This window comes from Serinus canaria, chromosome 12 (genome assembly GCF_022539315.1).
Source record: "Serinus canaria isolate serCan28SL12 chromosome 12, serCan2020, whole genome shotgun sequence".
In the NCBI taxonomy this organism is placed as follows: domain Eukaryota; kingdom Metazoa; phylum Chordata; class Aves; order Passeriformes; family Fringillidae; genus Serinus; species Serinus canaria.
In genome coordinates this window covers 19,035,619-19,059,879 of record NC_066326.1, presented here as the reverse complement: position 1 = coordinate 19,059,879, position 24,261 = coordinate 19,035,619, and the positions used below count along the sequence as shown (strand labels likewise).

The following is a 24,261-nucleotide window of genomic DNA, read 5'->3' as shown; positions in this document are numbered from 1 at the left end:
TGATGAGGGAAGTCAGGCAAATCATTGTAAGTCTCGAGAAGGATTCGAGCAAGCTCTAAGCCCTGCAGGAAAATTATGTCCTGACAAAGGGAGTCAGGCCTCCTTGGTGAAGGAGGCCAGGGTTTATTTTAAGTCCTGATACATAGAGAAATCAGGCAGTTGTTTTTCCTGACAGAGGGAGTCAGGCACGGCTCAGGCTCTTATGCCAGGGTTCCATGGGTTTAAGTCCTGATAGACATAAGACCTGACGCAGGTAAAGTTGGGCAGTCAAGAGATCAGGCAGTTTTTTCCTGACGAAGGAAGTCAGGCGCGAATCGGGCTCTTAGGCCGGGGTTTCCTGTTTAAAGTCCTGATAGACATAAGACCTGACATTGGTAAAGTTAGGCAGTCGAGAGATCAGGCAGTTTTAGAATAAAGTCCTGAGCTTCAGGCAATTGTTCTTGAGATTTCCTGTCAGTAGAAGCACCTTTGGGAGTTTTTTCTGTTGAGACCTGAAAAATGGAAGGATGTAATAGCAAGAAGACGGGCAAGAGGCTGAGAATTATACCTCCCCATAGTCCCTTAGGGGAACTGTTAGAGAGATGGGATTCTATAGAGGCCACAGAGGGATTAGATCAGGTTAAGATGATCCATTACTGTGTAGAAGTCTGGCCAGAATTAGAGGTGCAAGGAGGATGGTCTTGGTGTGGGACAAAGGACAAGTGGATGTGTCATCAGCTGAGTCAATATCTGACAGCTCGGGAGGACACCGATCCCGAGCAATTATTGTATGTAGCTTGTTGGTTAAAGAATGCTATTGGGGATGAAGGTGTGAGAATTTGTAAGGTGCAGAGGAAGAAAGAGGGGAATGAAGGAGGGGATGCTGGAATTAGTAAAAGATGGGACCCCCTGGATTATTTGCCTCCGGGTGCCCCTTTACCTTATAATCCTCTTCCTCAGGCATCTCAAAGGGCAGATCCGGCTTTTCCCCCGGCTGCTATCTCATTACCACCTCCTGTAATTCCTTCTTCTACCCCTTTGGCTTCCCCTGTGGCAGACCCAGTAACCACTTCCTCCCCACCCGCTTCGGCTCCTCCTCCAGTTCCTTCTGCCCCACCACAAGTGTCTACTCCACAGGCTGCATTCTCCACCCCTTCTCAAGCTCCACTTAATATACATGCAGGCTCTTCTCCCCCTCCTATTGCTGTCCCTGTACCTCCTCCTAGCTGGTACACAAATGCCTCCTTGCCTGGTAAACTGTTATCACCAAATACACCTGGTGACCTGCAGAGAATTCAGGGGAATCCTAATATCTCTCAGATTGGTAGTTTGGTGTCTGAAGATGGGCCATACTGCAATACCCGATCTAAGACCTCCAAAGTAGAGAAACTTTATCCCCTCAGAGAAGTTCCTATGGGAGGAGTAGCAGGATGTGTTGGTTTTGTGAATGCTCCTCTAACCGCTTCTGAGGTGAGAGGATTCAAGAAGGAGTTAGGGCATTTAGTTGAGGAGCCAGTGGGCAAAGCTAACCAAGTGGATCAATTCTTAGGTCCAAATATCTACACTTGGGGGGAGATGAATTCCATTCTGAATATATTATTCTCCCCAGAAGAGGTCCAGATGATTAGGGCGGCTGGCATAAGAATTTGGGAGAAAGATAACCGTCCAGGACCCCAAGTGCCAGCAGGTGAACAGAAATTCCCAACTGGAACCCTAATCAGGAGGAGGGGAGGAAGGCCATGATAGAATAAAGGTCTTTGATAATTCGGGGGATCAAAAAGTCAGTTCCCAAAGGAACTAATACCAAATTGGCATTTGAGGGTGCTCAAGAGAAGAATGAAACTCCTGCTACTTGGCTTAATCGCCTAAAGCGGAATTTCCAGCTGTATTCTAAAATAGACCCAGACACCACGGAAGGTCAAGTGTTACTAAAGGTCCAGTTTGTTACTAAATCTTGGCCTGATATAAGGAGAAAACTGGAAAAGATTGAAGATTGGCAAGAGAAGGACATTAATGAGTTATTGAGAGAAGCATGAAAGGTATATGTAAGGAGAGAAGAAGAAACAGCAAAGGCCAAAGCTAGGATCATGGTTGCAGTAGCTAGAGAAAGTGTAGGGACAAGCAATTTTGCCCTGCGATTCGAGTTACCGAAAAGGTGGGTGGGTCCACCACCAGGAGGAGGCATAGGGGGGTCAAGGGCTTTACACTTTATGAGACGTGATGCAACATCTAGAGAAGCCCTTGATAAACTTTGAAAAGGGACCCCAAAATAAAGAATTTGAATTTTTGGTTGATACAGGAGCAGGTAAGTCCTGTCTCAACAAAGTACCAAAAGGTATGGTAATTAGGAAAAAAATTTGTGAAGTGTTAGGGGCTGAACGGAAACTATTTAGAGCATCAGTGATTGAAGATGCAAAAATAATGGGAAACTCAGAACAGTCTGGAAGTTCGAGGAAACCGACTGGCTGATTGGATAGCAAAAGAAGCAGCTTTAGAACCAGGGGATCCAGTGAAAGTTCTTAAAGTAGAAACCACACCTGAAGAGAGAGAAAGAAGAGAAGAACCCATATTTAGTGAAAAAGAGTTAGAGGTTATAAAGGATTTAAAGTTACACCAGGGGTAACAAGAGGAGTGGTTAACTTCAGATGGACGGGTGTTTTTGAATAAAGCACTTGCTCGGACAGTGCTAATAGAACTACATAAACTAACCCACTGGGGAGTTCAGGGGCTATGTGATCATTTCTTAAGAAATAACCTGTGCATAGGTGTATATAGCCTAGCAAAAGCAATTACAAAAGAGTGTTTCATTTGTCAAAAAGTGAACCAGAAAGTCATGAGACAGGTAGCCCTTGGAGGGAGGGAATTAGCTCTAAGACCTTTCCAAAGCATACAGATAGATTTCACTGAGATGCCCCCAGTGCAGCGGTACAAATATTTACTAGTTATAGTAGATCATCTCACCCATTGGGTGGAAGCTTTCCCAACCAGAAGGGAAACAGCCCAAGTAGTGGCAAGTGTAATTTTGGAAAACATTATCCCCAGATATGGAATAGTAAACACCATAGACTCAGACCGAGGTTCACACTTTGTAGCCCAAACATTGCAAAATATAATCAGAGCCTTAGGAATAGAATGGAGATTACATACTCTGTGGCACCCCCAGAGTTCTGGGAGGGTGGAGCAGATGAACAAAACTCTCAGAAATGTATTAACTAAATTGATAGAAGAGACAAAAATGAACTGGCTGAAGTGTTTGCCCCCAGTGCTTTTGTGCATCAGAACAAGACCTCGGGCTGACATAGGGATTTCACCCTATGAAATGATGTTTGGACTGCCATTCCTGTTAACACCCTATAGCACAGGAGACTATCTGGAAGGAGAAGAGTGTCACCGACATGTTTTATGAAAAATCCTTTCCTTAGGATTTTTCCCTCCTGAGAAGCTGAGAGGCCTCACTAACAAACTGTAAACAATTCTTACCTGCTGCTGTGGAATGCAACAGGGGGAATCTGTGATTGGTCTCATCTGGTTGTTTCCAATTAAGGGCCAATCACAGATCACCTGTGCAGACTGTCTCAGTCAGAGACAAGCCTGTGTTTTTCATTCCTTTTCTATTCTTAGCTTAGCCTTCTAGTGAAATCCTTTCTTCTATTCTTTTAGTATAGTTTTAATATATTATCTATCATAAAATAATAAATCAAGCTTTCTGATACATGGAGTCAACTTTCTCGTCTCTTCCCTCATCCTGGGACCCTTGTGGACAATACCACAGAAGAGGCTACCAGAAAGTATTTAGAAATCATTGGAAGGACCCTTGAAGGACTTAGAAAAAGAGGATACCTCCCCTAGACTTCCCCTCTTGACCCAAAGGTTCATAACATTAACTTAGGAGATTGGGTTCTGATAAAATCGTGGAAAGCTGGAGCATTAATGCCTAAATTTGAAGGCCCCTTCCAGGTACTTTTCATCACTAATTCGGCTGTGCGGACCAGAGAAAAAGGTTGGACTCTCATTACGAGGATAAAAGGGCCAGTCTCACCCTCGGGCATGTGACCAGATTCCACACCACTCCCACCTCAGGGCACTGCACGAGATTCCACTACATCATGAGCTGATTCACCTGAGTATACTGTTATAAAAAGACGAAATTACTTAAAATTGACTCTCAAAAGGAAGAGTCAAAAAGACTGAACTGTATAGAAAGAGTTTGGTATCAGAATCATAATATATCTAAAAGTGTTGTAAGACAGTTTTGTGTTTAAATGAGGTTTGTAAAAAACTAATAAGTAATTCTGGTAAAAATTCTGGTTAAGCTCCCCCAACTTAAAATCAAATACTCCAAGTTAAACTTCTACAGAGTACCCTCCCTAGGAGAAACAAAAATTAGTAAAGACAGACCAAGAGAGGTAACCAGAGAAGCGGGTAGAAAGAGACTCTAAAAGGGCTTAAAAACCTTCTAAGTGAAATCCCCAAGAGGCAAGACCGGGTGGGCAGGCTGTGTCAGATGACCCATACCAGACTCTTGGGAAGGGTAGTAATGATGGCTTTAATTGCTGGTGCTCTGGGGAGCCCAGGAGAGCCGTGCTGTGAATGCTACCAACCCCTCCAGGAGGGAGAAATAAGCTCCTTGTCGAGAGTCCACACAGGTTTTAACCCTATTTGTGTTAACCTCTCCCAATTGGTCTTTTGTGAAAAGGAAGAGAAAGGATGGATGGCCCATATACTGCCACTTTTATGCAGCAGCTTCTGGGAGAGTGCTCTGTAGGAGAAGCTGGTTTGAGCTTCAAACGTAATGTTATGAAGCAAGCTTGATAGATCTGGTAAAAAGACAAGAGATGGTAAAAGTGGTAAGAAAAATGGTTTGTAAAAGATATTTAGCAGTAAAGAGCTTTACTACCCGGTGGATCCCAAGAGATCCAAATAAATTTAAGTCTGTTGAGAAAAAAGAAAGGGACAAGTGTATCTACCATGAAGTATATGAACTTTATGAGTGTACTGAAAAAGACATAAACCCCTTTTGGAAACCGAAAGAACTGTGTAAATGTTGGGAGAGCCCTAAACCCCTGGTTTTGATCTCTGGTACTACAGCATACACTAAATTGTCAGGAGACTGGTCTGGTGGTTGCACTACTGGAATGATGAGACCAGATTTCTTTTTCATTATCCAAAGAATCTGGATCAAGTTTTGGACTAGTTCCTATATACAAAGCTTTAAGAGAAACCAAAAAGAAGAAGCAAAGTACAATAGAAATTGAGAGAAGCCAGAATTGTAAAGGCCAGGTTCAGACCCCAATATCTATGTTAAATAGAATCATCAGGCTCCAGGCAGTATTAGAGATAACGAATGCAATCATTGGAAACATCTCAAACGAGATAAGAAAACTAGCACATATAAACAACCAAGAACAGACTCCTACACTTGATTCCAGTTGGTGGGATAACCTATGGACTTTCAAAAAGGATTTATGGGAAAAAGAGACTTTGCCCACTGTGTGTATACTTGGAGGATTGGTTTTTTACAGTGTTTATGTCCCCGCTTCATTAGAATAGTGGTACCTGCCGTGCAGATCAACCTAAAGATCTCAAAAAAATTTAACCTAAAGAAACCAAGGAAAGTAACAAAGTTAAGTAACTGTGATTACCAGAGAGCTCAAAAAATTTATAATCAATACAAAAAATTAAGGTTGATGCGAGCTTAAGTTTAAGTTCGATCAAAGAAAAAGAGGGGGGACTGTTATGAGTAAAAAAAAGAGTTACCCTTTTTTTTATGAGAAGGGGTTGCAGAGTTTAAAGTTAAGCTGGGAACTGATCCCTGGCCAAGAGTTCTTTTGTTGCTTAAATGATGTAATCACCTGTTGAGTATCGTCATTAACCCTGTTTTGTGGAGAATTCTTTTTTTTCAGTACCACCCTTTGTGTCTGCCAAGAAGATGACAACCCCCGCCCCCGGATGGTGAGGAGGGATGGGGGAATTTTCATCTCAGGAGACATGCAAATTTATCTCAAAACCCAGACTGCACTGGGACAAGACCCTCATCAAATCCTGGAAAATACCCCAAAAGAGACGAGCCAAAGCAGAATTGAGAAGTCAGGGTGGTGTTTAGACCGTAGGAGTGAGGTCCAAAGCTGGCAGAGACGCTGAGAACCTTGGTCACTCCTTGCCCAAACGACGTCAGTCGGACCTAGGACCCCTGAACCAACAAACCAAACTGAACCCTGGGTATGCCCCCACTGCCCTTGAGAGGATGGGACTCCTGGCTCTGCCCCTAGGGGACAGAGCTGTACACTGCTCCTCTTCCAAGTCACTGCTGGGAGCGGCAGCAGGAACGCGTGGACCTGCCAACCCCCCCATTCTGAGCTGATCACTTTTAAAAAAGGCATAAAAAAAGAGAAAGATTTCCTGCCCTGTTTATTTCAAGAGTAATAAAAAGTTTGGACAATTTGGATTAGGACAATATGAGATAATAGAAACAAAAAGTTACAGACATCCAGGTACCTTTTTCTGGGCAGAGAAAGGCCGAAAAAGGACACACGTTAACAGAGGATTTACCCTTACAAACAATAACCTGTTGCATATTCATTCATACATTCATGCACGATGCATAAATTCCATTCAAACACAGGATTCTCTCTGGTCATCATCAGCTTCTTCCTCTTCATCCTAACGGCGTCTTCATGGCTGAGTGAGGCACGAAAAAGTTCGATTCCTCTGACAGAATAGCAATACATTCTTTTTCTCTGAAAGTTGTAGGTGTCCTGTGGCTGCTATCTCACTGCAAGTCTTTCTTTAAAAAAAGTATCTTACATAGCATAGTTTCTATTTTAACATAATGGTACAACCTAAAACTATATTTAACACACTACTTTGGAAAAGTAGTGTGTTAAATAGTTTCTAATAGTTTCTAATAAGTTTCTAACAGAACACATATAATATTCATTTTATTATTTGCAAAAAGCCAATCATAAAACACATATTTTTCACAGGGGCTTTGAAGGGGTTGCTGTTGGGGAACACTCTGTTTGCTTGTGATATGGGCAAGTTTGGCCTTCTATTTCTGCCAGGAAGGAATTTGGAAGTGCTCAACTGAAACCTGACTGAGAGCTTCCCTGTTGCATTGCATCTCTTTGACTGTAATTAGGTCCTAGTACTCAGTTTAAAAACTCCCCCTTATTTTGTAGTGTAATACTCCCCGTTTATTTTGTACTAATATAGCATACTACTGGGTTACTCCATTCCCCCCTGTGTTGTTGGTTGTGCTCTGGTTGTCCACCTCCCCAAAGTACCCTGCCCTTTTGTTCCTATTCCTCTTCCCATTGAATGTTAATCTCTCCCCAAGCCTACCCCTTTCTCTAGAAACTTCCCTATCAATTTGGTATCCCTGGAAACCCCATTGGTTTGTTTAAGTGGTCCTCCTCCCCTGTAATTCCCCTGTTGGTTTAAACCTTGTATTCCCTGCCTTGTGTTCCACCCTCAGTTTCTCCCGATTGGCCAAAGATTGTATCTTCCCCTGGGACCTCCCGAGTTTAGAAATTGGTGTGTGCCTTTAGTTCAGTGTCTTTCTGTCCCTGACTCTCCGTGCATTAAGCATGCCGAAGACCTGTCCCTCTTACCCCAATGCAGCCCCCCTGTGCTGTAACGCAGCTGTGCCCTGCAGCCAAAGCCCAGAGCCGACAGTTTTCTGGGGGCAGCCCACTCTTGCTGTCGGTGTTGGCAGGTAGTTGGGCTGCAGAAATCCAGCACTGCAGCACGTCCCGAATCAGCTCTTCTGTTGCAATACAGGGATGGAGCTGTCACCCCAGTGTCTGGGTGGTAGCAGCAGCAAAGCCCAGCAGGCACCAGCCCTGGCTGAGCTCCATGCCCAGGGGCAGCCGTGGATGCCCACGGTGTGGGCAGTCAGGAGCCAGGCAGGGGCTGCTGTGAGCAGCGGTGGGGCCCCGAGGGCTGGGGGAGCCCATGCTGATCATCCCTGGGCTGAGGGCACATTTGCTTCCCTGGGATCATCTGGGCCTGGACCATCTCCAGTGGCAAGGCCAGGAAAAGAGGGAAGCCATCAGTAGGTGCTAGCCTTGAGAGCAGTGGTGTGAGGCTGGACTCTGAAGGAAGTCCTTCACAGCCTGAGGGATGAGCTCAGAGGCCCACAGACACTGGGCCTGTGGCAGCCCCGCATCTCTTTTGAGCAGAGTGGGGATTTTCCCCCCAGGCCTCACCTGTTCACCCAGGGACACATGGAGAACACACACACAGAGGAGGGTTCAGCACTGCTGCTGCCCCCTGAGTGTTATGTTTGGGTCCCTCTAAAGGCATGCAGGGACTTTGGGTCACCTCTGTGCTGTGCGGGGGACTGGAAACACCAAAAATTGTGCAGGGGATTTAATGTATATCCAAGGGTGTGCAGGGGCCGAGGGACAGCTGTAAATTGAGCAGGGCTTGGAGGTCCTCTTTGAGGCACACAGGGGGATTTTCGGGTGGCTGAGGACACCCCATAGGATGCGCAGTGGTTTAGCGTGTCCCCTAAAGTGTGCAGCTACACTGATGGCCTGTGGTGCATTATTTTTTGTAAGCTATGTTATCAAGTCCTTCACTTCTTAAATACGGACCAAAGGCCAGTACAATGCACAGTAGGGACTCTGTGTCAGTGTGGCAGGGCTGCTGCTGCCTGCAATAGTGGGAATCACCAACGTGTGGAGTTGACATTGCTGTTGTTGGTAAAACCATGAAAAGTCTCACTTGTCCAATATCGTAAAACTCACTTCTTATGAAAAAAAACCAAGATTGCAAAGAGCTACTGGGAGGGACATACTCTCCTGGCTGGAAGGGCACCTCTTGAGATCCATTCCCTTCCCACAAAATCCTACCCCAGCCATGAGGTCACAGCAGGCTCTGAGGTCACAGAGGTCCCAGAGCCCCGTGGTTGCACAGCAGCACAAGGACCAAGCAGTCAGTCCCTGAGCACAGCTGTTGCAGCAGCAGCGGCGGTGGCAGCAGTGGTGCTGACATTGGGACAGTGGTGGCAGCAAGAGCTTCGGGACTGGCAGAGGGCAAGGCACCATGGCCCTTGCTCTGCGCCTCTTCCTGCTGCTCCTCCTGGCCGTGGCCCTGCCTGCCAGGGCTGCCCAGGCTGCTCCGCTGCAAGCAGGGAGAGCAGGTGAGCTGGCAGCCTGGATCCTCTTTCCCAGGACAGCGCTCCCTGCTCCCCGGGAATCGCTGGGGATGGTTTTCCCCAGGCCTTTAGGGAGGGTTTCCTCTGGGGGAGGGAGAGAGCCCCCACGGGCCTGGGACTGGCCCTGTTTCCTCCCCAGGGATGTGTCACAGAGCCTGCAAAGAGGGTGGAAATTGACCAGGAGCCAGCCCAGTGCTCCGCCCAGGCCCCCTGTGCAGCTTTGGCCTTGTCCATTCACATCTGGCTTCCACGGCATTACCCAACCCCTTGCAGTGCCCAGTTCCCTAAGGCTTGAAGGGATCCAAGCACACCATGGAAATGGGCCTGGTCTTTGCTCCCCTCTAGATGAGCGTGCTAGGAAGGTTTCTCCAGCAGCTCTACTCCATGAAGATTTTCAGCCTCTTAAGCCTCTTGCAGGTATGTTGTCAATGTTCCCCTCAGATAAAAATCATTGACAACCTGGCAGGCACCAGGTGACAAAAGCTTCTGTGGCCGTTGGGTTAAAACGCTGTCTGCAGGGAGGACTTTTCAGGCTCCTTCCCTAATTGCGATTCAAAACCCCGGCTCCCATCACAGGGGTGAGTAGTGTGTCCCTGCTGACCCCACAGGCTGAGTCCTTTTTTTGTGGGATCCATCTTGGGGAAAATGCAAGTACATCTCGAAAGGTCCTCTGAGAGGAAGGAAGAAACCTAGAGGAGCCAATAAGGTTCTAGAGGCATCCAAACACACGGACAAGAAGCTGAGTGACCAGGAGGGGTGCCGTGGTGGGTTCATTTCCCTCAGCCTTGTCCTGGGGCTCAGCAGCTGGGGGCTTTGGCTGCACATCTGGACACGCCGTGTCCGGCACAGCGGGAAGTGATCCATGGCAGCCTCACTGCCCCACTGCTGCTTCCACACCCTGCAGGGTTATTCCCCAGCCTGGCCTGGCTGCAGCTTCTCCCCAGGCTCTGCAGGAAGGCATTTGGCAGAAGCTGACAGGGCGCCCAAACTGCACCACGGGCTGTACATGCCTTAAGATCACCTGCAGTTTCCTGGCAGATCTCTGGGTAGATCAGGAGGGGTGGTGGTTTGGAGAAGAGAGAGCCCTGGCCCCACTCCAAGGCTTGGATGACTTCCTGAACGTTATTAATGACTTTGAGCAGCATTGCCTCCTGAAGATGTCACCTTCCCATTGTGGAACTGCCCCACCTGATCCCGCTCTCACTTTTCCTTCCAGCAGAGATGGAAGGAGAGGCTGTGGTGAAGACTGAGTTTCCTGGAGGAAGCAGGGGCTCATTGGCAGCCTCTGCTGCAGGAAGGGAGGCAATGCCAGGCACAGTCACAGGAGGTAATTGCTGTGCCTCTGGGCCTGAGCCCTGCTGAGGCTTGAGCTGCCCTCTCTGCTGCTTGGCACTCCTGGCACACAGCATCACCTGATCTCCTCAGAGTGCTGGGTTACCTGTAGAAGAAGGGGATCCTAGCACACCATGGGATGGTTCCCAAATGTGCTCCTTTTTAGACTGGGATCATGACTTGCGAAACCCTGGTAAAGCACGGGAGGGAGAAAGCCCTCACAGGCCTTGGTCTGCTCCAGCCACCGCTCCAGTAATGTGTCACAGGGCCTGCAAAGGAGGTGGAGAGTGACCAGGAGCCCGCCCAGAGCTCCTGAGGGTCCGGTGCAGCTTTGGCCTTGTCCATTGACATCTGCCTCCCATGGCCTTACCCGACCCCTTTGCAGGTCCCATTTCCTTAAGCCAGAGAGGGATCGCAGCACACAATGGAAATGGGTCTGATTTTTGCTCTCTTCTAGATTGGCATCGTGACATGGCTTATATGAAAAAACTGGTGAAAGACAGTATGAAGATTCAGAGGCATGGTGGAGGCAAGTTCTCTGTGTGCCTTTCCTGACAAAATAATCAGTGACCATGTGGCAACAGCTCACTCATGTGCCCTTTCCCTTAAGTTAAGCTCAGAGTGTAAGGAATCTGGAAATCTTGACCTGCTCCTTTCTGGAGGCCTGATGGATCCCACAGGATCTCTGTCAGTGGGAGGAAGGAGCATTTAGCTGTCCATCTTCCTCCTGTATGCAATGCCAGTGTGTCCTTCTGTGTGCTCTGTGCAGCCGTGGAGAGGAGCAGAGAGGGAAGGGGCCGGAACCAGGGCTGAGCCTTTCACAGCTCCTGTTCCAGCCCCAGGGAGCCTGAGCTGCTCCTGCTGCCACTGCCAAGGCCTGGTCCTGCCTGGGGCTGGGTTTAGAGCTGCTGGCAGCTCCAGGGAGTACTTTCTGCCTCGACTGCCCCGCAAGGGGCTCCCTTCCATGCCTGTGTACAGCCACTGCAGGCACGTGGTCCTCCTGCCCCTGCTCCTGAGTGGAAGGCAGAGCCGAGGGAGTGCCCTGGAGGGCAACAATCACCCAGGTGCCTTCACTGCTACTTGGGCCTGAAGGAGAAATTGAAAAACTTTCCATTAAGGTCCTCCTAGACGGAATAATCAAGACACAGGAGACGAGAAATCCTTGGAGGCAGCCAAATATCTGGACCAGATGCTGAGCGACCTGGAGAGACGCCGTGGTGGGTGCATTTCCCTCAGCCTTGTCCTGGGGCTCAGCAGCTGGGGGCTTTGGCTGTATATCTGGACAGGCCGTGCCCGGCACAGCAGGAAGGGAAGGGATCCATGGCAGCCTCGCTGCCCCACTGCTGCTTCCACGCCCTGCGGGACTGTTCCCCAGCCTGGCCTGGCTGCAGCTTCTCCCCAGCCTCTGCAGGAAGGAATTTGTTTGCATCAGCTGACAGGCACCCCAAACTGCACCATGGGCCATGCACACCCTGAGATTTCCTGCAATTTCTCAGTCTCCAAGCAGATGAGGTGTAGGGGCTGATTTGATGAGGGAGAGGGCCCTGGCCCAGCCCCAGTAACCTTGCCCATTTTCCTGATCTTTGACAAATGTTGTCTCCTGAAGATGCCACCTCCCAGAATGCTGAATCATTCCATCTGATCCAGATGTCCTTTTTCTTTCTCAAGCAATGGATCAAAAGTCCGTGCAGATGGTGCCATATCCTACAGGAAGCAGTGGCTTTGTGCCAGTCTCTGATGCAGGAAAGGAGGAGATGCCAGACATGGGCACAGGCAGAGGAGGTAATTGCTGTGCAGGGCTCAGCCCTCAGCGGGGCTGTGTGGCAGCAGCTCTTCCCCCACAGCCTGCCCTTGCATGGCCCAGCAGAAGCCAGAGCTGGAGGCACCTCTGGAGGCTTGGAGGCCTCTGGATCTCATTCAGAGCCCCGGGGAAATGGGACTTGTGCACCAACGTCCCTCCCGCTGCAGCTTCTCCAGAGCTGGCCCTGAGTGTCCAGAGGCCCAAGGCACAGGAGCAGCCCTGAGCAGGAGCCCTGCCATGAGCCCAGGGCCAGAGCCTGCCCTGGCTCCTGACTGGGCAGGGGATCCAGTGGGTCCTGACAGGGCCTGACTCTGTCCCCTGGGGCTTGGGGAGCTGTCACAGGGCAGGGAGGGCCAGGGCTGGCAGGGGCTGCTCAGGGATGGGTTTGGCACCTGTGCCTCGAAGCAGCGACTGCCCAAGCAGCTGCGCCGCCCCCGGGCTCTCCTCCCGGCCTGCTGGGCTCTGTTGGGAGGCACAGCCTGTGCCAAGGGGCGGCAAGGTGCCTGCAGGCCCCAGTTCTGGGGGAAAGGGAGAGCGTCCTGCCCGGATCCACCGTGCTGCCAGCTCAGCAGTGCAGCACAGCACGGGCTCACGCTCCCCACTGCTCCCACAGGATTTCTTGGCACGTCAGACACAATCGCCCAGAATCCACAGAAAACCCTGAGAGTATTCTGCCCCCAGGATGTGCGCAGGTCCTGCATGATAGGCACAGTAGTGACACTGTTCACTGTGCCAGTTTTCATTGGGCTGTGCTATGTTGGGTTCCGGTGCTGGAAGGAAAAGAAACGGTAAGTTGTTGCTGATCTCTCCCCTCCAGCTTCTTTAAAGGCTGCACAGAGTCAGGGAGCGTTCCCAGTCAGGCTGCAGTGGAGTTTGGTCAGTCCATGGTTGTCCAAATAACTCTACTGAGGGTTCTGCTGCTGCCCAGTGCTTTCTGTGGCCTCTTCATTGCTGGGCCTTGTCCTGGGGGCCCGCTGGGGCTTCAGCCAGTGCTGGCTCCCACTGAGGCTGCCTGGCCAAGAGCAGCCCCAGGGGCACAGGGCAGAGGCAAAGCAAGGTGGGGAGGAGAAAGAGCAGGGACGAGCTTGCCCTGGAAAGGCAGAGGCGCTCTGGGGCCCGCTCCTGGCCAGGGACCCTGCCCAGAGCCGTCCCCTGCTCATAGGGGCCGTGAGGGGCAGCTGTGCAGCTGGGCCAGGCTGTGCCAGCAGCTCCAGCTGGGGAGCCTTGCCAGCTCTGGGCCCTGCTGTGCAGGAGAGTCCCTGTGTGCCACTGGCAGCTGAGGCCTCAGCCATCTCCTCTCTCCACAGTCGTGCTGCCGCTGCTCCAGAATCCCGGCCAAGAAGGCATGCCTCTCCCTCTCCTCCAGAGAGCCCAGAGACCGTCGGGTTTGACAGCTCCCGCACGTGGCCTCGGCAGCAGCAGCTGCCCAAGAAAGCAGAGCACCAGCCCTCTGTGCCTCCCCCACGGCCCCCCAGCCCGGCCCTGAAGCGGAAGCCTCCCGAGATCCCCCCACCTCCTCCCCTCCCGAGCTCAGCACCCTGGTCCAGCTAGGACTGCAACTGGGCCAGCCATGCAGGCCTTGGGCCACCAATAGCTTGGGGCACCTGCTCTCCTCTACAAATAGCCCCTGTCACCTATGGGCAACAGCCAGAATCACTTTTCATTCTCTTGGACCTTCAACAGGAAGAGCTGAAGATTCTTCCCACACCCTTTCTCATCCTTTACCACTTTGATTTTCATACAGTTGGGAGCTGGTTGCATCTCTTAAAGTCTTTATTTACACTGCATGTTTTACCTTACCTGTCAGGGGAAAAAAATAAAAAAAAAATTCTTCAGATTAGAGTTCATTTTTAGTGTGGTTGGGCTGCTCACATTTTGAGCAATTAATTTTCCATGGTACTACTTCTTCCCTTTTCATTGCTATCCATAAAAAGTTCATCTGGACATAAAAATCAGCAGAATTCCTGAGATTTACCTCAAAGCCCAGAGAAGAATCTAGCACAAAATACTCTCTCTGTGTACTGCACAACAAGAAATATTCAGAGGAAAATACAGTGGCAGCTGGCAGCAGAGACTCGTTGAACTCCCAGAATATTGAGCCTGCAGAGGAGTTAGACAGCCCTAGCAGTGACTGAGGGGACTTTTCCTCACAAGCTCCTCTGGAAGTGTGTCAATCCAGGAGGGGAAAGCTTTTAAACCTTTGCCTTACCTTCCTCCTGTGCTAAAATGTAAGGCTCCTCCTGAGTTACAAACAATTCTCCATTCCTCAACAAAGCTACTCAGATTCTTGACTTATCTTAAAGAGCAAAAGCAAATGTGGTCAGAAATTTTGCATCCAAGCCTGTTTGCAGAGAAACCCCACCAGATGTGAGCAAATATTTCTTAGCATCAGTTCACTCAAACAAAACCAACCCGGAATTGAGCAGCGCTTTACATGAAATTGAATTCTCTTTCCTCACCTATCAGCTGGATTGGGTTGCTCCTTTTTTGTCCTAGGGAGAATATTAGAATGATTTGCTCTTGACAGGACTCCTTGGATGGCTCCCAAACTGGTTGCTGTTGACCACGCCTTGCCTGGGCTCTTAATGCAGCCTGTTAGCAGCACTTGACTTTGCCACCCTGTTGAGCCCTTGGGCACGGCTGGTGCCACGGTCCCCTCCTGGCTCCTGGCATGTCCCTGCTGGTGGAGGAGCCCTGCTGGTGCTGCTGCCTGCGTTCAACAACGCCGGTCCTACTCCCCAGCCAAAGAGAGACTAAAGTCACTGCTCTGGGCAGCTCGTTTGAACGAGTTACCTCTGTCCCAGACTTCTTAAGACCCACCCACCAACACCATTCTGGGCCTGGTTTCTGCTGGTTCTGCTGTACTGGCTCGAGTGACACACATACACACTTAACAGCAGTTAAATTCCTCTGTCATGAAATAGCGTGGAACAGGCAGAGCAGGGAAGGCCAGCATGGACCCATTGTTCTGGCAGGTCTCACCAGGTGTGATTTGATACTAACACAGCACTCCCAGAACTCTGCTCCACCTGTGACACTTCCACTTGCAGTAGATGACTGTTGTCTTCACAATGTCCAGCAAGGCAGGTCTGAGATGCCTTTACCATTTTCATCTGCAAAAGGGAAAGGAAATCAACAGCAAACACAAAGTCACCAGTGAAAAGTCCCAGGATGAATGAAAATGACCAAGAGGAGAGCTCCAGAGCCCCCCCCAGCTGTTCCCTGCTCTCCTCTTCTGAACGCAACTTCAGTGTAAATATCTATTTCAGCAGACTGCCTGACTCTTGAGTACAGACCATAGTAATGACATGAAAGCTACACAGAAACTTGTGCAATAATATGATAAGTGTGTAGGTTGAAAATTAAATACATAGCTAGTTATTAAAACCTACTTTCCAGAGATTGTTTCCTTGTCTCGGTATTTGGCAAAGTTAGTTGCGGATCACCTCAATGTGATTGAAAAAAAAACCACACCAACAAAGCACAATCCAGCCACTTTCAGTCTTCATTAAAGCCCATCATTTTCTCCCTGCTTTGTGCTCCTGGTCATTACAAGTGGGACTTCGGAAGAGCCGTGCCAGCCATAGAGAAGGAGGATCCTGCCTCATAGGTAGGAAGAGACCATTAACACAGAAGCACTCCCAGACCAATGGCCTCCAAAGTGTCCTGGAGGAAATGGAGCTCATGCAGAGCTCCAGGGATGGGCAGATTGAAGAAGCCATCTGGTTCAGCCAGGAGCTGGAGAAGGAGCTGAAGAGCTCCCAGGAAGCTCTGGTCAGCCTGGGGGATTGCAACCGTAACCTGAAGAGGGAGCAGGCAGAGATGAGGAGGAAGGTGGAAGAGGCCAGACACGCTGTCCTGAACAGTCTTGGCAAAGTGAAGGAGCTGGAAGTGAGAGCTAAGGAGGTGCCACATCTGCAAATACACATTCAGCAACTGGAATCACAACTGCAGCACTACAGGTAGGTTGGAGTCTGACAAAAAGTGCCTATAAAATCAGGGTTGGGGCACAGGTGAGTTTGAGAATCTCTGGTTGGGGCTTATTAGATGTCTCCAGAACACCTTGTAAAATCTGGCCAGAGGGAAATTAGAAGCTGCTCATCCATTTTCTTGGTAGGGGTCTTTAGGAGATCTAGGAGTCTTCCAGGCCAAAGGATGCTGATCTACAGACAGCTGAAGTCACTCCTCAGACACACAACAACAGAACTCAGCATGGTAATACTTCAGGAAAGCCCCAACACAAATTGCTGACACTCCTTCAGAAACCATTTCCAACAGACTTTTTTCGCTGCCTTTCCTGCTCCTGAGGTCCTATCCCAAGCCAGCTGTAATCAGATGGCTGACTCTCCATTTTGTATAAAAGCTCTTCAGCTTGTCCTAGGAATTGGGGAAAAGCACACAAGGACAACTTCTGGCTGGTGGTTGGAAACTTGCTGTGACTTCATTGCTTCTTCACTGAGAGAACAGGTCATAGAGGAGAGAAGCTGAAAAGTTCCTACACCCACAAAATAATAGAGTAGGAATCTCAAAAAACACTTGCCAGCTAAACCCCACTTTTGTAATGGCAGAAACAAATCCTTTCAGAAGTTAGAAAGTTGGTCACAAATTTAATAGTCCACTGCTTTTGTTGCTTTTAATCTCAGACCAGACTTGGACTCACTGATGGTTACTAAGTGGTAGTCATTTCTGCCCAAGTTTCAGACTGACCTAAGGAATAAAATCTAGTTTATATTTTCACTGACCTAAAGCAAAACCAGTATTTCTAGACATATTTTTACTTACACTGCTAAATTTAGTATTTTAATAAATTGCATCTTCTGAAGTCCTTGCCCTTTCCTAAACTCACACTTCCTCTGTTTGCTTATAAGAAGAATTCATAGTGAGTTATTTGTGGCATCCTAGCTATTGTACTGTTTTATGAAGTGAGGAAGTTCTAAAAAGAACCATTTTATCCAGTGTCTTTCTGTCAGCATTGTGTATGTTAATTCATGCATGGTTGCAGAAGAAAATAGAAGCATTTCTTTAAACACCTATAGGATTTAAAAACCCCTGTGAGAGCGTGTAACATTCAGGGTGACTGTCAGGGGACTCTGGAGGAATGACACAACTCCTGGTTCTAAAAGGGATCACACAGCTTCTCGGGGCTGTCACCTTCTCCTTGGCATGGGCACCAAACATTTAAGATGGGTTTTTGTCCTATGGAATTGCTTTTCCAATGTACCACAAAGGATAAAAAAGATCACCTTGAAACAGGTTAAAGGCAATCAACAATGTCCACTGGCCTTGCAGAACAGGAACTTCATGAGTTACATCAAAACAAAGAGTGCGAGTTTAGAAATGTAAATTACATGTTCCTTGTAAGACAACCTCCATTTGTAATACTTCTTTTTAAATTGCATGCTAATTTAAAGTGAGTGTCAAGCTCAGGAATGGTGCTGGACTGACCATGTGGGAACTACACCCCTTTTTTAGCCCTGTAGCACATTTAGCAGAGGCCCAGGCCAACTTTCAGCCTTTTGAGATTCTCTGTTGGCCACAAAGCACCTGCACCTCCCCATCCAGTGAAACAGCTCTTGGTGCAAACAGTTTAACTTAGAGATGCATAATGATAACTGGGACTTGCATGCCTGTGCTCATATTCCATAACACAGTGAATCCCATCACTCCACGTGTTCCCAGAGTGGCACACAAGGTGCCCAAACCAGCACAAAATGGTGAATAAGCAGTGCAGAGCTTGTGTGTTAGGGTGGGGAAAGGGTTCAGCAGCAGCTCTGCCCCACACAGCCTTGGCTGTCCCAGCTTGTCCCACTCCCTCTGCTTGCTCACGCTGGTGCTCCGGCAGCCCAAACGCCTCCTGCTGCGAGAGAATCACCTTCTCCTGACGTGCAGGAGCTCACATCCATGAGTGTGGCTCGGGTGAGCTGCTGGGAGTGCTTGGTGAGGGGAAGAGATGGGTTGGCTGAGGGCATGGAGAGGGAGGGACAGCTGGGAATCCACAGGGTTCTGGCTGTCACTTGGCAAGAGTGTCACTTGTCCTGTTGGTTATGTCAGGCTGTGTTTCGGTTGCTGTTACCTGTACTGTTAAAATCTGCCTGTGTTTCAGTCACCTTTCCAGTGAGCAGTTTTCTCCCCTGACAGCTGCCACACAGAGTTTGTGAACAGGTTCTGCAGTTGGCAAGAGCTAATGCTGCAAGGTAGGGCTGGAGAGGAATGGGGGGGATTTGGGTGTTCTGCAGAAAGCACTGACAATTGCAGGTATCTCTCCTGAGAATTCACCCTATCTGGCTTGGTGAGCCACAGGTTTCCTCCAGCTAAAGTCCAGTTTCTTCCAGAGACGATCATATTCAAGAATGAGTCCAATCTATGAGCTTTACACACTGCTCCTCTTTATAGTTTCATATTTTTCAAGGAAATGCTTTCTTCTTTTAGGTTCAGATTTTAAAAGCTCTTTTAGCATCTAAATCCCTCTTCTAGACCTTCATCAACTTGCAATCACTTAGGTCTGAAATCCCAACCGTGCCCTTAAGTTGTAATCCCTAATGCAGGAAACAACAGTTTGCATTTAGTCAAGCAAGTGTTTAAGTACCTGCAAGTGATTAAATGTTGTCCTAAATTGGAGTGTGTAATTTTAATCACCTATTCCCGATTTCATATTCCAGATTCATATTCCTGCAATCTGTATGACTTAAACATAAACTTTTTTGGAGTGCACAGGTTCCTGTGCCAGGGCTTGACCTGCCCCTGTCACACCACTGGCTTCCTAAACCAGCCTTGTTGACCAAATCGTTCATCGTTCTTTTCTTCAGGTGCCCATCCTGATCTTCCTACTCTGATGAATGTCTCAGGTTTCTGTCTGGACTATGTTCCAGCTTTTCTTTTTCAATCCCTGTCAAGTTCGTGAGTCAGCTCAACTTTAACGGTAAATCTCAATAAAATCCTTCCTGAAAAGCTTGAGTTCAAATCATTTCAGAGGAAAAAGACATCTCAAGAAATTGTATACTAACCATTGGTATTGTATCAAAAGTGCGTAATTGCCAGGGCCTGATGACTGTGGGTGGCCAGAGTGAATGAATGTCAGTCAGGGAGGAATTCACTGCACTTTCCATATTTGACACCTTAAAAGCATCTGTGTCCTAGGGTGACATTAGGATGCTGGTATCCCCATTTGTGTGTGTTATTTATGCTGGATATTATGCTCTGTGCCTTCAAGACTGGCCTTGCAGAGAGAAAGTTTTGTTTTGGGTGTCTTATCAGCCACTCGGTGGGACATACAGATAGTACAGTACATAGTGCTGTTTTTTGCTTTTTGCTCTGCTTTTTGCTCTGCTCTTGCTTCTGCTCTGCTTCTGCTCTTGCTTTTTTCCTTTTCTCATTAGTTAATTTAGCTAAACAGTCGAAATTCCTTCCTGGACTGTTTCCCCTTTTCTGATTGGACCTACAGAACCTGCTCCGGACTGGGATCTGGGAAACACCGAGAGAGAGTTTGTATCTTGTGGCTGCAGCAGCTGCCCCAGCGCCGGAGGGACTGATAACAGAGCGACCACCCCCAAGAGAAACTTTCTGAATTTGTCATCTTTTTCAGACTGGTGAAAGAGTGGTGTCATCCGGTAGTGTTCATTTTGTGTGTTGGGGGGTGCTGTGCCTGTTAAATAAACAGGTTCTTTCCACTTCTCTCTGAGGAATTCTTCCCAAAGCAGTTGGGGGGAGGGGGCGTGTGGGTTTGCTTTCTGGAGGGGCCCCTTTTGGGGGATTCTCTCCCAAATTTGCCCTAAACCAGGACAAGCCTGTAGCAGACCCCCACTGCCGTGTGAGAAATGCCACTATGCTCTGTATGCAGGAGATTCTTGGACTGCTGCCCTTAGAACCCACAGGAATCCGAGCCCCCCATTGTATCAACTTTTTGTCATTAACCACCTGTATAGAACACGGAAAAACGTATTGGCTATACAAAAATATAGGGAATTTCAAAGTTAATGGAGGAATGCCCTATGAAAGAAAAATGGATCTGTACAGAAAGGAGACTGATTGAAGGAAAGATGAGACATGGGGTTTATGAACCAGGTTCAATGAAAGAGAGCTGCAACTGCAAGAACGTGGAGTGGAAAAAGCCCAGAACTGTGAGATTGCTGAGTCAGCCACTGAGATGTACAAGCAATACCAGGAATTGAGACAACTATACAGCACTGAAGAAGAAACTAATTAGGAAACTGTTGAACATGTTGATGTGGGCTAAAGTCCGACCAAACTTTTAGAGGGGGGAGTTGTTATAAAAGAGGTTCAATTTGTGTTGAATTGGGGCTGGGTTGGGAATTGTTTTGGGGGGAGTTAATGGGTGTTTGTGGTGGGTCCTGAGGAGAGGAGGTCCAGGGTTTGGTGGGGGCATTAGTCGAAGGGGGAGGAGGTGAGGAGACAGGGGACTTGACCAATCATTTGACGTCCCGAGAAAATGACTGGTCCAGAATGAATATTGATAAGGAGCAATGAGAACACCGGAAAGCGACCAATCAACGGATGGATCCAAAACCCACCAATCCTGGATTTTAGAGGGGTTATAAAATGAGGGTTTCAGTTGGGCTTGGGGTACTTCTCCTTCTAAGGGACCTACTTTTTGGGGGAGAACCCAGCGTGTTTGGGGCATGTTGATATCTTTGGGTTGTTGTGTGGGAGTTTGGGCATGTCTCAAACTCCCAGTCCTCTCTAGATTGTTTTGAAAAAGGAGAGCCTTTTTCCTTTTAAAAATCTGGCCACATTCAAATTCATCATACCCCTGCTGTGCAGGACGGTCCCTGTGTGCCACTGGCAGCTGGGGCCTCAGCCACCTCCGCTCTTTCACAGCTGCTCTTGTGCATCTTCAGAAGAGAAGCCTAACAACTCGGGCAAAGAGGACTTGACCCATGATCCCAGCTGTCCACTTCTGCCCCTGTCTGCCATGCTGTGGCTGCAGCACTGTCATGAGCCCTTCCCAAAACCAATGTGTCCAAAACGAGACCCTCTGCCCCTGAGCCCCCTGGTCCTGTTCCCTGGCCAGGAGTGAAGTTGGGCAGGCCCCGTCTGCCAGGGCTAGGCTTGGTCCCCATTTTTTGTTCAATTAAAGAAATGGAGTTGTCACAGCTGTGTCTGGGTGGTAGCAGCAGCAAAGCCCAGGCGGCACCAGCTGGCACCAGCCCAAGGGCAGCTGTGGATGCCCACGGTGTGGGCAGGCAGGATCCAGGCACGGTGTGAGCAGCGGCGTGGCTCCGAGGGGCTGGAGCAGTCCATACTGAACGTCCCTGCGCTGAGGGCACATTTCCACATTTCCTTCCCTGGGATCATCTGGGCCTGGACCTCAGGAGGGACAGAGAGATATTTTGGATTCCCTGCTGAGGCATGCAGGGATTCCTCATGAAGATCAAAGGAGAATTGATGACTCTCAGAAGGTGTGCAGGGATCCCTCTTGAGGCACACACAGGAATATTTTGGGGTCCCTGCTGAGGGGTGCAGGGATCCCTCAGAGAGCACAAAGGAGTATTCATGGCCTTTCCTAAGGTGTGCAGGGATCCCTCATGAGGAATGCAGCGGGGTTACATCTGAGGGAGTTTTTTACGCTTCTCAGCACAGCAAAGGGTCCCTTGGCCGAGGTTTTGCAGAGCTGGGAGAAAGCCTCTTGCAAAGCCTCGGGCCCGGCCTGTGGGCACGGCGGGCGGGCGGAGCCCATCCCCTGTGGCCACTCCGGGCTGCTCAGGCCGGGCCGGGCCAGCCTCGGGCCCCGGCAGGGAAGGGCCGTGGCCCTGGGCTCTGCTGAGGCTGCTGAGCTCCGCCCTGGCCCTGTGCTGCAGCCCAACACATTTACAGCCAGGGCCGTGCCCCAGGCCACAGGAAGCACTCGGGGCCACAACTGAGGCCGCGCCTTCTCCCACTCAAGGGGCTGGCCATGTTCCTTCCGAGGATGCAGAGCCTTGTACCTCAGCCTCATGGTGCAAAGATCCCCCCAGCGTCCCTCAGTTTGTAAAAATAAAGGCTTTGTGCTCATTAATATGAAAAGCTGCATGGGTGGACTGCAGGTAATGTTCTTTTGTTGCCTGGGCCCCAGTCAGTGCTCGAGTCTAAATGACTGACCCAGCCCCGAGCTGCACTGAAGACTGATTTGATCAAAGGGACTGAAGCTCTGTTGACTGCAAATTCTCCAGGAAAACAAGTACACGAACATGGATAATGTTGGGGACAACAGCAGAGTGCAGAGTTGAACCTGTGAGGCCATCTCACTGTTGCCTCACCCACCCTTTTATTTTTAATTGATTTAATATTCTGAGTGCCAGCTCTTGCATGAAATGGGCCCTCAGCAAGGAGCTGCTGGGCCTCCTGTGTGTGTCCCTTTGTGCTCCCGTTGCTTCTGGTCTGGTTTGGCTGGGAAACTTGTCCTTCAAGCCTCTGTGTCTGTTTCCTGTCATTCCAATGCAGAGCCCTTTCCCACTCCATGGTATTTAATTAATCTGAATATTTTATTGGATAACTTACATCTTGCACTTCATGACATTAAATTGTGTTAATCAGACTTGGTCCTATTATGAGTTTCTGGAACACATTTACAAGCCTTCAAGCTGTAGCCCAAGGGGAGTTGTTTCTGTTTTGCGTGACAAAATTGGCAGGGTATTGGCAGTGACAGCCTTTTAAAAACAAATTGCTTTGTGCATTATCATCTCAGGGGCTGCTTTCAAAGACAGACAAAAAAACCCAGGAACAAACAGCAGACCGACTAAACAACATATTAAAAATGTACTTTTTGCTGCAGCTGGGAGAAGCTGCAGCCATGCCAATCTGGGAAACAGCCTCGCAGGGCGTGGAAGCAGCAGCGGGGCAGCGAGGCTGCCGTGGATCCCATCCCGCTGTGCTGAGCATGGCACGTCCAGAAGTGCAGTCAAAGACACTGGCTACTGAGCCCCATGACAAGGCTGAGGGAAATGTACCCACCACTGCACCCCTCCATAGCACTCAGCTTCTTGTCCAGAAATTTAGCTGCCTCCAGAGATTTTTTTGTCTCTTGTGTCTGGGTTCTTCCATCTAGGAGGTCCTTAATGGAAAGTTGTTCCATTTCTCCTTCAGGCCTGAGCAGCAGTGAGGGCACCTGGGTGATTGGAGTCCTCCAACACATTCCCTTGGCTCTGCCTTAAACTCAGGAGCAGGAGCAGGGGGACCATGTGCCTGCAGTGCCCCCACACTGGGATAGAAGGAGCCCCTTCTGGGGCAGTTGGGGAAGGAATGTCTCCCTGGAGCTGCCAGCAGCTCTAAACCCAGCCCCAGGCAGGGCCAGGCCTTGGAAGTGGCAGCAGGAGCAGCTCAGGCTCACTGGGGCTGGAACAGGAGCTGTGAAAGAATGAGCCCGGGGGCACAGCCCTGGGCCTGGCCCCTTCCCTCTCTGCTCTTCTCTGTGGCAGCACAGAGCACACGGAAGGACACACTGGCATTGCACACAGGAAGAAGATGGACAGCTAAATGCTCCTTCCTCCCACTGACAGCGATCCTGTGGGATCCCTCGGGCCTCCAGAAGGGATCTTGGCAAGGCATCCAGATTCCTTCAGCCCTGAGCTTATATTTAGAGGAAAGGCACGAGTGATCTCTTGCCACATGGACACTGTTTATTTGGTCAGGAATGGCACACAGAGAACTTGCCCAGACAGTGCCCTAGAATCTTCATACTGTCATTTACCAGCTTTTCCATATAAACCATGTCGTGATCCCAATCTAGAAAAGAGCAAAAAGCAGAATCAGTTCCATGGTGTGCTGGGATCCCCCTCTGCCTTAAGGAAATGAGACCTGCAAGGGCGTCCGGTAATGCCGTGGGAGCCAGATGTTAATGGGCAACAACAAAGGTGGACAGGGGCCTGGGGGGAGCTCTAGGCTGGCTCCTGGTCATTCTCCACACTCTTTGCAGGCCCTGTGACACATCCCTGGTGAGGAAATGGGGCCAGCCGCAGGCCCATGGGGGCTCTCTCCCTCCCCCAGTGGAAACCCT

At 49.3% G+C, this 24,261-nt stretch overlaps 1 protein-coding gene across 1 annotated transcript in view; it reads left to right on the top strand.

Moving 5' to 3' along the window:
• Positions 1-15,854: 15,854 nt before the first annotated feature.
• EFCC1 (EF-hand and coiled-coil domain containing 1) overlaps positions 15,855-24,261 on the top strand; it is a 195,638-nt gene continuing 187,231 nt past the window's right edge. Inside the window, exon 1 of the mRNA XM_050979524.1 lies at positions 15,855-16,234. Coding sequence (XP_050835481.1) covers positions 15,948-16,234 — 287 coding nt within the window. The 5' untranslated portion in view covers positions 15,855-15,947. The remainder of the gene's footprint in view (positions 16,235-24,261) is intronic.